General features: G+C 44.5%; 1 protein-coding gene across 1 annotated transcript; it reads right to left on the bottom strand.

The window, feature by feature from the left end:
• Positions 1-7467: 7467 nt before the first annotated feature.
• On the bottom strand, positions 7468-12936 carry LOC122466873 (general transcription factor II-I repeat domain-containing protein 2B-like). The gene is made up of 2 exons (XM_043553162.1): positions 12498-12936; positions 7468-11052 (listed from the first exon to the last, which is right to left on the bottom strand). The coding sequence occupies exon 2, from the start codon at positions 10412-10414 to the stop codon at positions 9308-9310; it is 1107 nt and encodes a 368-aa protein (XP_043409097.1). The 5' UTR covers positions 10415-11052; positions 12498-12936; the 3' UTR covers positions 7468-9307.
• Between the last annotated feature and the right edge of the window lie 2222 nt (positions 12937-15158).

The following is a 15158-nucleotide window of genomic DNA, read 5'->3' as shown; positions in this document are numbered from 1 at the left end:
TCTAGCCTTGTGGGGCTGTTCTTTACATGCCACTGGAACTGTCAGCTCCCCAAGGCACAGCCACAAACCCCAGTGCAGTCAATTTTCTGTGTCTTGAGGAGAAATCTAACTTAGTTCTTATTTTTCTATCATAATGCTATGTTTCCTTCTGGGTCCTTCTCTCTCTCCTCCCACAAACCGACATCACTATAAATCCTTCCCCTTGTCTCATGTTCTTTGCTAATGTACGTTAGGAGAGTTGGGGTGGGAGTTCTTTTTCTAAAGATTTTTTTTAAAAAAATTTGCTCCCCAGCTTTCCTTGCACAAATACAGTAGAGACTCTAGTGGCACTTTTCCATCCTTTACTTCAGCTGAGGTTAGGAGGTCTGAGAATTGTTTGTTCATCTATAGTAGTGCCACTGACTCTTGCAAGGTACTGTATTAACAAGTATGATCTAGTGGTGGGTGCAAGAGATGCACGGAGGTCTGGGTTCAATTCCTGATTTTGCCATGCATTTACTTTCTGACCTTCAGCAAGGTACATAACACTTCTGCACCTCAGCTTCCCAGTCTATAAAACTGGGATAATAATACTTCATCTCCTCTCCAAAACTGTTTGCAGGACTAGGGAGGGAAGCCTTCTAGGCAAGTTGGGTTTTTATTACTATTAGACAGTTTCGGCCCCCACAGTTTTTGCAACCTAAAGGCCAGACCCTGCAATACTTAGTTATTTGGGTAGACTTTACACTGGTGATGGGTAACCTGTGGCCTGTCAGGGTAATCTGCTGGCGGGCCGCAAGATAGCGTTTACATTGACCGTCCATAGGCACAGCCGCCCGCAGCTCCCAGTGGCCATGGTTCGCTGAACAAGATTACTTGGTTAAAGGAGTAGAGGATAATTCCTACTCACGTGCACACCCAGAATGTATCTATTTTAACACATCAAATATTGCCCAAGTGTTAAAATTCCTAACACTGAAACAGCTCCGCTCCAGCCAATGCTGCTCTGAAGGTGACTTGCTTCCTTGCGGAGGAATCCTGCTTTGTGAAACCACAGCCCTTTAAAACTGACTGTATCCTCCTTCTGTATCATGCATCTGACCATATCTACAAGAAGGATTGCTCACATTGCTGCCCAGTGCATTGAATTTGCCAATGCACTTTCATAATACTATTTGGTTGAGGAGAATTTAAGACTTTTTCTCCTTAATTCTTTGCCACTGTGAAATGAAGCCCTGACCTTCTTCCTCTTCCAGGCCTTTAGCTGAAAGCATAGCAACATCTCCTGGAAGGGGATGGCTATTACAAGGTCAGTTATAAGTGTCTTCTTTTATGCTGATTGACAAGTTCAGTTAATGCAATAGAATCTCATGATTTCTTCCAGTTGTGTAATCAGAATTAACTGCATACACAGCTACTACAGTACTTTGTTCCCTTCCCCCATAGTACAAAGCTATTGTAATAGTAAATGATTTGTTTAAAAATATCTGTTCATGTTTGTGGACAATATGCATAAATTAAATCAGTTTGATCCTAGCAGTACAGATCACACCAGTATGTATCATAGCAAAGGATGAGAGAGAGTGTGTGTGTGTGTGTGTGTAAAAAACAAAGAACTGGACTGGTGATTTCAGACCAGGAGGGGAAAGAGCTAGGAGGCATTCAAACATTACAGACAGTTGACAAGAAGGTGTGAGTAACAGTAGGGAGAAATTAGTATTGGGGAAATTAAGTTTAGGTTTTGTAATGACTCAATCACTCCCAGTGTCTATTCAGGGCTAATCTGATGGTATCCAGTTTGCAAATTAATTCCAATTCTGCAGCTTCACGTTGGAGTCTGTTTTTGAAGTTTTTTTGTTGAAGAATTGCCACTTTTAGGTCTGTTATTGAGTGACCAGAGAGATTGAAGTGTTCTCCTACTGGTTTTTGAATGTTATGATTCCTGATGTCAGATTTGTGTCCATTTATTCTTTTGCATAGAGACTGTCTAATGGGCCACTCTCTTACCACTTCAAAAGAGATTTTTCCTCCGTTGGTATCCTGCTGTTAATTGATTTATCTCATTAGACTGACCTCACACTTGGTAAAGCAACCCCCATCCTTTCATGTATTTATACCTGCTCCTGTATTTTCACCCCATGCATCTGATGAAGTGGGTTCTAACCCACGAAAGCTTACGCCCAAATAAATGTTAGTCTAAGGTGCCACAAGGACTCCTCATTATTTTAACCCAGCTAGAAGTATTGAATCATCATCAGATAATCAGTGAGTCAATTACCAAGGAGGAATAGAACAGAAAGCCACAGGGGACATTAAGGATGGCCATTAAGTATGAAGCAAGCAGTTACCAATAGAGGTTCTTTCTCCTAAGAAGGCAAACAATCATGATTGACTCAATGATGAGAAGACAGAGCATTCAGCAACAGATACGAGCACAACAGGACAGTGTGCTGTCTCCCTGGAGCAAAAATAGGAGATGTAACTGCAAGATTGGACAGCATTATGAAATCCTCTGGCAGTGATCCCCATAGGAACCAAAAACTCTCTGCATTACATGGAATTATGCAAATGATACAAGACTTCAGGGATCTTGGAAGGGAGCTGAAGAAGAGGGAAGTCCAAGTGATCTTCTCAGAGATCCTTCTGGTCCCTGGGGCAGAGAAGGCAGAAAATACTGGAGGTGAACTATTGGCTGCATGACTGGTATGAAGTTGAAGGTCTTGCATGTGGCCCAATATTCCACAAAACCTTGTGGGGGGGGCGGGGGGAGGGGGTTGAAGGCAGGCATCCTCTGGGAAATCAGCACCTATGCTCCTAGGCATGCACCGGGTGGTATTGGTGGCACCAAGGCGGGCAGGCATGTGGAAGCCCTGGCCATGCGGGCAGAGCGCACCCAGCAGTGCAGCCAGCAGCTCGCTGGGCACCAATGGGGGCCCATTGACTGTTCTGCCCTGGGGCCCGGAATTGCTGTCAGTGGGCCTGTTTGAGGGGATGTCAAGGGAATGGCCTGCATCTCACAGTTGGGGTGGGGGGGATTTCTCAGTCTGATTAGATGGAGCAGCCAGAGGGCATTATACTAATAGCCAAAGGGAAGGGTTCTGAAAAGGCAAATGTGGTTGTCTCTCTGGAAGATATGCTTTAGTCAAACAAGTTATTGGGCTTAATACAGGGGTAACAGGGCAAAATATAATGGCCTGTGAGACACAGGTCTGATGGACCCTTCAGGCCATAAAGGCTCTGAATAATGGACATACAGGTAAGTAGTAACTGTAGTAGTAGCACTTGTATAGAGTCTTAAATCGGATAATTGCAAGCCACCTCAGCACTGAGGCTGGGATTGTCAATGGTGCTGAAGGGAGATAAGTGAGTTAGGCATCCAACTCCCTCATGCAAGTTTGAAAATCTCCGTCCAGTTGAGACATCAGAACGCCTGTCGGATGTTGTCAAGGTTCCTTCCCCACTCTGAACTCTAGGGTACAGATGTGGGGACCTGCATGAAAGACCCCTAAGCTTATTCTTACCAGCTTAGGTTAAAAACTTCCTCAAGGTACAAACTTTGCCTTGTCCTTGAACCCTATGCTGCCAACACCAAGTGTGTTAAACAAAGAACAGGGAAAAAGCCCACTTGAAGATGTCGTCTCCCCCAAAATATCCCCCCAAGCCCTACACCCCCTTTCCTGGGGAAGGCTTGATAAAAATCCTCACCAATTTGCATAGGTGAACACAGACCCAAAACCTTGGATCTTAAGAACAATGAAAAAACAATCAGGTTCTTAAAAGAATAATTTTAATTAAAGAAAAAGTAAAAGAATCACCTCTGTAAAATCAGGATGGTAAATACCTTACAGGGTAATCAGATTCAAAACATAGAGAATCCCTCTAGGCAAAACCTTAAGTTACAAAAAGACACAAAAAAAGGAATATACATTCCATTCAGCACAGCTATTTTACCAGCCATTTAAACAAAACAGAAATCTAACGCATATCTAGCTAGATTACTTACTAAATTCTAAGATTCCCTTCCTTTTCTGTTCCCGGCAAAAGCATCACACAGACAGATAGACCCTTTGTTCCCCCCACCCCCTCCAGCTTTGAAAGTAACTTGTCTCCTCATTGGTCATTTTGGTCAGGTGCCAGTGAGGTTATCCTAGCTTCTTAACCCTTTACAGGTGAAAGGGTTTTGCCTCTGGCCAGGAGGGATTTTATAGTTCTGTATACAGAAAGGTGGTTACTCTTCCCTTTATATTTATGACAGATATGAAGTATCGCTATCCCAGCTTGCAGATGGCAGAATTGAGAAACTGAGATGAAGTCTGTATTGGACTTGAGCCTCATGACTCCCAAGCCCTGTGAACAAAAAAAGCCACATGTTTAACATTTTTCTAGTAGTAATATTGTGCGGTTTTAAATGATCATTCTAATACGGGATAATCCTGTTTCTCCACCTCTACAGGCCCAGAGGTTTCCAGTCAAAATTGAACTGCACTGGCTTTACTGCAATGGGATGAGGAGTAGATAGGGGTCTGTATCCCTTGAGGCTCTTAGGGCACACCACGTGGCAGGGTAGGATGGGGCAGACTGGTTGAAGGTTAGGGTTGGGGAAATGTGCAACCACACTTGCCCTTGTAACGCTGAATGATGGAGACTACTGCGCCCTAAGAGCTATAGGATTAGCCACAGAATAACCCTGTGCCACTTCGCAGCCTGGGGAGGAGGATTCTTTTTGTCTCACAAGGTCTCTTTCACTTTTGGCATGTCTCTAATCTTTCTCCTATGCACAGGTGCCCAGCATTCAGATGGTATCCAACACTTGTTAGCTTTCTAGTATGATTGGATTAGATTTCATTCATCTAATATATGTAATAAATGTTCCACTTGCCCTACTCACAACCTTTGCACTGTGTCTACCCTGGCTCTATTAGAGAGGCTGCATTAGTAGTGACTGTTCTAATCAAGGCTGCAAAACAGTCTTGTAGGAACTTAAGAATTGCCATACTGAATCATACCAATCAGTGGTCGTTCAGTCCAATATCTGTCATCCATGGATGACAGTACCAGATGCTTCAGAGGAAGGTGCAAGAAGTCTTGCAGTGGACACTTATGGAATTCCATGAAGTTTTCTCCTAGCCCCTATTAGTGAGAGGCTAGTTTAAGCCCTGAAACTGGAGGGTTTAGAGCACTCTTAAGTTTTTTGGAAGTGGTCAAAGTGGTGGTGGAGACATTATGGAAACTTAGAACAAAAACCACTTTATTTCCCCCCCCCCCCCCAACAATTTAAAACAATTTTGTCATTTTAGTTTTGGGGGATTTTTCCCCTTTTCCCCCCCGCCCCCAAGGGAAGGGGAAACCCAAAATAATTAATGAAAACAAATCTTCATAAACATTTTCATGCAAAAAACTTGAAAGGAATCTTTTTGTATCAAAAAAAGGGACATTCTGGCCAGCGCACAAGAGGCATCACCATTATTGTGAAGTGTGTATTCCGTGCTGTGCCAGCCACACACTGCTGGCTAATGCAGCAAGGGTTTGTCTGTGATACTTAGCTCAGATTTAATCACTTAATACTCTTGTTTCTTGTGTTCTGGAGCACCAGAACTACCACTGTAGCTGCCCCTTGTGCAAAGGAAGGGAATAGTGCTTGTACTCTTTTCACGCTTGCCCAATCACAGAGCCCTGTGTCTGAAGAGAAGTCTTTACTGTCTTCTCTTGTTGTAACCACTAGATCACAGGTCATGTTGCAGGAAAGCATAACAGGGAGAAGCAGAAGCAATCAATGCATGGATTTTTATAGATTCCAAGGTCTGAAAGGACCACTATGATCTCCTCCGACTTCCTGTATAAACTGGCCATAGAAGTTCCCCAAAATAAATCCTAGAGAATCTTTTAGAAAAACATTCAGTATTGACTTTTTTTAAAATTGCCAATGATGGAGAGTCCACCATGACCCTTGGTAAATTGTTTCAATGGTTAATTACTCTCACTGTTTAAAAATTCACACCTTATTTATACTCTGAATTTGCCTAGCTCCAACTGCCAACCATTGGATTGTGCTACACCTTTCTCTGGAAGACTGAAGAGTCCATTAGTAAATATTTGTTCCCCATATAGGCACGTGAACACTAATCAAGTCAGCCCTTAATGTTGTTTTGTTAAGCTAAATAGATTGAGCTCCTTGAGTCTATCAAGGAATGTTTCCTAACCCTCTAATCGTTCTTGTGGCTCTTTTCTGAAATCTCCAGTTTTATCAACCTCCTTCATGAACTGTGGTACACCAGAACTGGATATAGTATCATTCCCCAGCAGTGGTCATGCTAGTGCCAAACACAGGGGGAAAATGACCTTTGTCCCTGATAAATCCAAATTATTTATTACATACTTGTCAAATAGTTTGGATGAACAGCTTTCAGTTTTTGGGTTATCTACAAACTGCTAGCTTTTTTTGCTATTTATTTTTCCAGGTGTGCATCATCACCTTAGTGACAGGATACTGTTTTTGCTTCCTGACAGAGTGAACCATCAGGAGAACAACAAATAAGACTATGTCTACACTGCTCAACAGTTCAGACTACAGGGATGTGCATGGCGGTATGCACCAAAGTGCTGTGCTGTAACTCTGCCATGCAGCTGCCGTGGGTGCAAACTAAAAGGTTCCTAGTTCGTGTTTAATGTAATCCTTTTCAAACAGGACTTGCACTAATGTAAACTGGGAATCTTTTAGTTTTGCGCTTGCAGTGTCCATGTAGCGGAGTTACAGTGCAGCACTTTGGTGTGCACCAGCTATTCATACCCCAGGCTGCGGGGCAGTATAACCAAGCCCTAAAAGGCAGCCAATTAGTTTATGCATGAATACTCTTATTTGCATGTGAATAGATTCATCTGAAAAACAGCCATTCCCTAAAGGTTCATGAGAACAAAAACCCATTTGGGTGTGTAACAGGGTGTACTCATCTCTTGTGAGTGCCCCCTTGACCAAGTGTGTGTGCCTGCACTCTGTTTGTCCCTGCTCTGGGATAGAGCAGTGCCCCAGAGCTCCCTCCTTGAAGATGTGTTCCAGCTCAGGGACCCTGTAGATAGCAGCTGTCTGCTGTGTCCCTTTAACTACGTTGTATGGCTTCTCTAATTCCCTGGGCCACTTCCCCACAGCCTCGCGCTATCTTTACCCTTACCTCAAGGCCTTGTCCTAACAGAGTCCCAGCAACCAGCTCAGGTCTCCTTCTCCCTTTCCCTGGTTTCTGGCAGCACTGCCCTATCCGGGGTTCTACAGCTCCATCAACCAGCCACACATCTACAGCTACAGAAAGGAACTGAGCTCCCGTTGGCCCTGCAGCTCTTTTTATACTCGGCTGCTGGGCTCTGATTGGCTGTATCCCACAAAGCCACTCTAGGCAGCTTGGAGAACCCTCTCCACTGATCCTTTTTTGGGGCAGGGTATGGCAGGGCCATAAGGCCTCCAGCAAGGGGCCTCAGGGGGTATGGTATACACCTTGTGACAGAGTATGTTTGCAAACAGGAAATAAAGAGGTACAACTGTAGTCAATCTGAACAGCTGTTTAGAATTGTGTTCTTATACCACACTTCCAATATTCAGCTGGCTCCACACAGTAAATATCTAGAAATATTGCTATTTCAAACACATCTTGGAGCAAGTGTAGCAAAACCACAACTTCCCCCAGATCTGATGTAATTTGCATAGCAACATTTATGATAAATGGACATTTAGATTAGAAATGTCAGTTCTAAATTTAACTGGATTACATTAGGGTTCCCTGAACTACATTCATTGAAAGATCAACAATATCTCAATCTACTAAAACCAGAAATGGACCTCTGGATAAATAAGCTATTTTATAATAGATGTGTAAATATTTTATCACTTTTTTGTCACTTACAAAATTGAACCATGATACATTGTCTAAATCAGTCACCGATGACTCTTGATAAGCTCATCAGTCCATAGTGGAGAATAGTTGGTCATATTGGGCCAGACCCTGAATTTGTGTAAACTGTCATCACAGCTCCCTTGACTTCAACTGAGGTATGACAGCTTACAGCAGCTGAGGATGTGACTCAATATTCCTTATGAATAGGATTTCTCATGAATATAGCCTTTTTCTGTTTGTGAATATTTCAAACAGCTCCTTTGCTTTTTTGGAATGTATTGTGTTCCTGTAACAAGGTTTTCGCTTGGCCCTCGCACTATGGGACCCCTGCATCCACAAATCCGCTTGAGACCTCTTCTGGGTGCAATCACCAGTGCCTTTTATTTATAGTGTCAGCTCCCACCGCCTTCTATTTACAGACTGCTCCAAACTAGCAACCTGGGGGGACGGCTAGCTTCTCCAGCCAGCAGGGATGCGCAGTCCTTAGCTCCTCCCCTTCACTTCCTTCCTGCCAGCCCTATATAGCCCCCTGGCTAATGAGGCCCGCAGGTGCTTCCCTTCTATCAATTAGGCGTGGCATACTCAGCCAGCCCCAATTAATGCTTCTTAATTGGAGCTGGGCTAACAGAGGGCTGGCTCAGGGCCTCCTGACCAGCACCCTGTTACATGCCTCCCCCCTTATGAGCCTCCAGGTCTGGCCGGCCTTGGCCCCTCCACCCAGGGGGCTCCTCCGGGGAAGTTCCCTGCTCTTGGCCAGGTGATCCCCGGCATCCTCTCCTGGGGTTTTTTCCATCACTCACCCACAAAACGTACATTGCTCAGGGGGTGGCTCCCCCCATAGTTCCACCTCTGCCCTCAGGTCGTCACACCAGTTGCACCCCTACAGGCGTCCCGTCCCCTGTACTGCCTTTACTTTTGGTAGGGGGTCAGGATCCATCCCACCATCCTGCGGGACTTTCTGTGCCTCAGTTTTCCCCATACCACCCAGTGGGTTCTGGGTCCCCTCCCCAGGAAGCAATGTTGTGGGGTGTTCCAGTTGTCCCCTCTCCACTTCCAAGAGCTGTCCGGTTCCCCCATACACCCTTCCCGCAGGTCTCCTTGATCTGGGCTCTGTTGTCTAGGGTTCTCTTCTTTGCTAGTCTTTCCCACTTGGGATCCTTGGTCTAAGGCAGGGATCTCAAATCACCACAAGGGCCACATGAAGACTAATACATTGGCCCTAGGGCTGCATCACTGAAACCTTTTCATACAACGATATAAAAGTATAGTCAAAATTGAAAAAAAATTAAGAGTAATATAGTATGCTATTAAAAGTGAAGGTATTAACTTTTTTTAAACTGTAATGTGAAAAGTCAGTGCTAATTTTGACAGTCATTTCATTTTTGGCCACTTAGCTGGCAGCGTTTTGCATCAACCAAAGCGTCAATATTAGGTTTGATATCCAGAGACTAAACCAATCTCCGTGTTGCTTGCAAATGTTTATCAGTGAGCTTTGACCTTAACACATATATGTTAATCTTCATGGAAGAGAAAAACTGTTCACATATATATGTACTTCCAAACATTGCCATTATCCTTGCGGAAGCAGAGAATAACATGGGAAATCTTTCTTGTGAAAGAAACCGGTAGAATTCTGGAATTCCAACATCTGTATACTTCTGCTTCAAAATGGTATCACACTGAAGCTCCACTAACTCCATCTGCATTTCCTCTGCAACATTGTCAGTCACCATAGCAAATGGTGTGGAAAAAAGTTTAAAATGTGGTTCAAGTGCCTTGAAATTTTTAAGCCACACATCAAACTGTTTGTGTAAATTAGAAATGATATCTGCATATTCTTTCAAGGATTTGGGTTCAACTTTTCCTAAGGAATTCAGAGTCGAGAAATGGACCAAATTGCCAGCAGTCAGCTGTTTCCCCCACAAAGTAAGCTTGACTTTGAATGACTTAACACTGTCATACATCTGTGTTATCACCTGTTTTCTACCCTGAAGCTTCAAGTTCAGTGTATTCAGGTGATCAGTTCCATCTGTTAGAAAAACAAGGTTGCAGATAAAAGTGGAATCAACAAGCTGTGGAACCTCTTTGTTTTTCATTTTTATGAAGGAATCAGTCTCCTCTCTAAGTGCAAAAAAACGCTTTAAAACATTTACATGACTCAGCCATCTAACTTGAGTGAGATACAGAAGTTCCCCATATTCGCTGTCCATACTTGCTAGAAAAGAAGTGAACTGTCTGTGATTCAGCCCTTGTGCATGTATAAAATTAATGGTTTTAACAATTACATCCATAACTTCCTTCATTTGTAGACTTTTACTACACAGGGCTTCTTGGTGCAAAATGCAATGTATACTGGTGAAGCTAATTCCTGGTATATTGAGGCTGTTCAGTTTGGTCTTCAATAATCCAACCACACCAACGTTTTCAGAGCACATTGATGGCGCACCGTCCGTAGCCAAAGATACGAGTTTGTTCCATGGCAGTGCAGCTTTTTCAATGCACCCTTCCAGTCCTTGAAATATGTCATGTTCCGTTGTGGTACCCTTCAGTGGCATTACATCTAGCAATTCTTCAGTTATATTCAAATCCAGTCCACACCTCTAATGAACACTGCACACTGTGCGGTATCTGATACATCTGTACTCTCATCAAGAGCAATTGAAAATGCGTCAAAGTCTTTTGCCATTTGAATCAATTGTTTTTGCACATTATCTGCTAAATCCCTTATCCTGCAGGCAACTGTATTGGCAGACAAGCTTATGCCTTCAAAAACTTTCTTCCTATCAGGACATAAAATTTCACTGGCCTTCACAAGACATTCTTTTACGAATAGGCCTTCTGGAAAAGGTTGCAATGATTTAGCTATCAGTTCGCTTATCACAAAACTTGCTCTTACTGAATCTTCACTAGACTTGTTAATCTTCTAAAAGAAATTTGTTTGCTTGGCAAATGCTGCTGTAAGTTGCTGAACTTTTTCCTCTCGGATTTTTCTGGTGAATGCATCATATTTTTCACGGTGCATCGTGTCGTAGTGCCAGTGCACATTATACTCCTTGGGAACAGCAATCATTTGCTGACAAATAAGGCATTGAATTTTAGCTTTTACATCTGTGAAAAAATATAAATTCTCCCATTTGTCTTGGAAAACTCTTTTCTTCCATGAGTGTTCCTTTTTTCAACGCCAAAGTCATTTCTGAGGGATTTTAATCAAATATAAACACTCAGTAATGCACCTCACTCAAATGATAAAACATGCATTTACTTTTAGAATTACTTCTGTTAAAGCCCCCACCCCGCCCCTGGTCCCACCCCTACTCCACCCCTTCCATGAGGCTCTGCCCTGCCTCACCTCTTCCCACCCCTTCCCCGCCCCCATTCCAACCCCTTCCCCAAATCCCCGCCCGAGCCCCGCCTCTTCTCTGCTTCCTCCCCTGAGCGTGCTGCATCCCCGCTCCTCCCCACTCCCTCCTGGAAAGTCCTAAGTGCCACCAAACAGCTGTTTGGCGGTGGGAAGCACTGGGAGGTAGGCAGAGGAGCGGGGACGTGGCATGCTCAGGAGGAGGGGAGCTTGGCTGCTGGTGGAGTCTGTGCCTATGGCGGGCCCTCAGGAAATAACTCTGCGGGCCGTGTGTTTGAGACCCCTGGTCTATCTGGCCCCTTGTTCGGGGCACCTCTCCGCTTCTTTCTAGGTAGTGAGCCCCAGTCCCTACCTAACACCACCGGGTATGGTAGCCCCCTAGCACCCCAAACTCCTTCCATTTGAAGCGGCCTCTCACTTTGAGGGGCACCTGGGCCCCCATGACTACACTCAAGGGCCATCCTTGCCCCTGCAATCAGCCAGTGTGGTTTCACCAGCCCCCTCTGTACAAGTGAACAGGCTGACACAGTATCTGTCAGGCCTGTTTGGGGGTTCCTCACCATCCTCACCGGGACAGTGGACAGTTTCTGCCCCCTTTTTTGCCCCCCAACTTGAGTACAGCCACAAAACTCAGCCCACCCACACTCCATATCGGGGCAGTTACATTGTGTGTCCAGGTCTCCCACACTGCCAGCAAACAAGCTTGATGGGCCTCTTGGGCGCTCCTCAGGGCTCCCCCTTTCTCTCTGGGCCTTTCCCAGAAAAAGGTTCCGCCTCCTTCTTCCCCGACTCCTTGTCTTTATAGGGTCGGTCCTCCCTCCACCTTGATACATTCCTTGGTCAACCTGACTGCTACCTCAACGGTGACAGGCTGGTGATGCCTCACCCAGACGCATATGTTCTCGGGGAGGCTCTGCAGCAATTGTTCTAGGACTAACATGTGCATCATTTCACCCACTGTGCACATCTCTGGCCTCAACCAGCGTGTGGCCCAGTCCATTAGTCTGTAGGTGTACGCCCGGGGCCGCACCACCACTGTCCATCGGGCTGCCTGGAATTTTTGGTGGTACTGCTCTGTCGACAGGCCCACCTGGTCTAGAGTGGCTGCCGTCACCGCCTCATAATTCTGGGCTTGCTCATCACTCAAGGCCATATAGGCTGCTTGAGCCTCTTCCATCAGGTATGGAGCCAATCAGAGGGCCTAGGTTGCCCTCTCCCACCTGGCAGGCTCATTTTACAGAGTCCCCAGCCCGGATGCCATCCCCTCCCACAGGACTCACCACTCTTTGTAGGAGCTGCTGTTGCACACTGGTCTGCTCCAGTATGAACTTGTGCAGGTTCTGCTGTTGCTCTGCTTGCCAGGTCAGTAAGGCCTGTCACTCAGCCTGTGGGACTGCTGAAAACTTTGCAGGGCCTGCTGCATCTGCTCCTGCTGTTTGACCAGCCATTGTAGGGTCTCCTCCATATCCGGGCCGCCAACCATGTTCACTGGCTCTCGAATCCTGGACAAGCCCCCACAAGTAATAAGGCCTTCGCTTGGCCCTTGCCCTTGGGACCCCTGCGTCCACAAATCAGCTTGAGACGTCTTCTGGGTGTAATCACCAGTGCCTTTTATTTACAGTGTCAGCTCCCACCGCCTTCTATTTACAGACCGCTCCAAACTAGCAACCTGGGGGGACAGCTAGCTTCTCCAGCCAGCAGGGATGCACAGTCCTTGGCTCCTCCCTTGCCCCCTTAACTTCCTTCCTTCCTTCCTGCCAGCCCTATGTAGCCCCCTGGCTAATGAGGCCCGCAGGTGCTTCCCTTCTATCAATTAGTCGTGGCATTCTCAGCCAGCCCCAATAAATGCTTCTTAATTGGAGCTGGGCTAACAGAGGACTGGTTCAGGACCTCGAGGCCAGCACCCTGTTGCAGTTCCCTAAGTATGCACTGAGTCACTTAGGAAAACAATTTTCCATCTCTGTTATGTTTGAACTCTTCTTTGTTAATGAGGTCATTGGTCACTGAAGTCAACTAGCATTGTTTCTGCTCCCTGTTTGGAAAACTGAAACTCTTCAAACAGATGAGCGAATAACTTTCTGCACGCAAATGCTCTTATTCACACACAGTTATGGTATTTGTACCACATTTGTGTGAAACATTTTGCATGAGTATTTACAGATGAATTATAATAAATAAGGGGTTTGAATGTGACTGAACTGATATTTGGATTTCAAACAGATGTTCATGAACACTGTTTTTCAATGTTCAACCAGCTCTGGTTAGAAGACATGGGAATGAGAAATGTGATTGATTAATGCAGTAGTGATAGAAGGTGGTCTTAGTAGTCTCATATCTTGCTCTTTAATAGTTGTCTTTAATTGGCTTTCATAAGCCATATAAGTATTTCTAGGTTCCAGTCATGATCTCACTTTTTTTGTCTGGAGCTAAAAATAGTTGCACAATAAATGGAGTGTAATCAGTCTCTATGCTATTTGTGGCTGTGATATTAGTTCATGTGATAAATAGCATTTACCATACTTTTGACCCTCCCCACCATGTAATCTTCCTACTAATACATCTTCACTGGGGCTCCTTCTGACACTGCAAATCTCCTAGGAGTCTCAGATGGCTTTTTAAACTACAGAAATATTGTTTTCCTGCAAACAAGAAATTTCCTTCAAAACCATACTGGCCCAAAGCCCAGGATTGGCAATACTCAGTCCTGAATGAGCTAAACATATAGCAAATTTAAGGTCTAATATCTCTCAAACAATCAACTAATAAACTGGTGTTTTATTCCATGGTGGAGCTGGGGATATGCCATAGGGACCATAAGCAGTATGCTTCTAAATCACTAATTATCAGACCTTAAAACCACAACACAATGGAAAACACAAAACATTGTTTAATTCCGCCCCTGCTCCCGTGTGGATTCCCAGTTGAATTTGTGAAGCCAGATTTTTTGAAGAGACCTCAGCTCCTATTTAAAATCTGTTCACTTGATTAGGTTCCTAAACAGCAGCTGAGTCCTTTAAATAATCTGGCCCCAGTTGCGGGTGCTGAGCCCTCTAGAATAATCAACCCATAGTTCATAGAGAGCCTGGCTTTATAGGAACAGAGAAACTAGATAGTATCAGTACAAAATGTTAAATGCTGTAATAACACATCTGAAGTAGTTTCTCCACAGCAAGTGTGGCATATATAGAATACCAGATGGTGGATGTACTACAAAGCTTTTTATCAGCACTTATTAGGCATGACTTCCTTTTAAATATGGGTTTGTCATTCATGACTAAAACATTTACCCCCAAACTCATGCTAACAATGTCCTGTGTCATCATTATGTATTTCATATACAGGATGTAACATAGCTGAGCAAATCTACCATGAAACTTTTTCTTTGGCTGCACTTATGCCTGCTTGTTTTTTATGGCAGTGGTAGTGGTGATTTAACAGCAGACAAACATTTTTATTAACTGTTTCACTACTGCCTGTCTTGAAGAGGCAGAATTCCAAATGGAATGTCAATAGGGTCTTTCTCTCCCCACATGGTAAGAGATGTGCTTGATTGGCCTTTTTCTGTTCAGAGTCTATTAACTGTGCCATATTGGGTTGTGGACAAAAGTTCCATCACTGGCCGAACTCCAGCTGCCCAACTCAGATCAACTGTGGATTCCCCGCAAATGGAAGTCTTCTGTACTAACCTCTGTGTCCCTAAAAAAGGCTATTTCTGTCCCCCAAGCAAGGTTGTTTCTGTAGAATCACTGTTGTAGACGGTTTATGTAGACTTACAATTAATGTGTGTATGTCAAAATATAAAATATGGGTGCATCTATACCTTACAGTCTCTTTCGGGGCAGACTTTTTGCCACTGTGAGCCTTGGACTTGTATCTTTCAGGACTGAATCTAGGGCACCATAGTTTAATTCTCTTCCTACCTGGTGGTGTCTCCCCGAAAG

This window comes from Chelonia mydas, chromosome 8, assembly GCF_015237465.2.
Source record: "Chelonia mydas isolate rCheMyd1 chromosome 8, rCheMyd1.pri.v2, whole genome shotgun sequence".
Taxonomy (NCBI): Eukaryota; Metazoa; Chordata; order Testudines; family Cheloniidae; genus Chelonia; species Chelonia mydas.
This window is presented reverse-complemented; position numbering and strand designations above follow the sequence as displayed.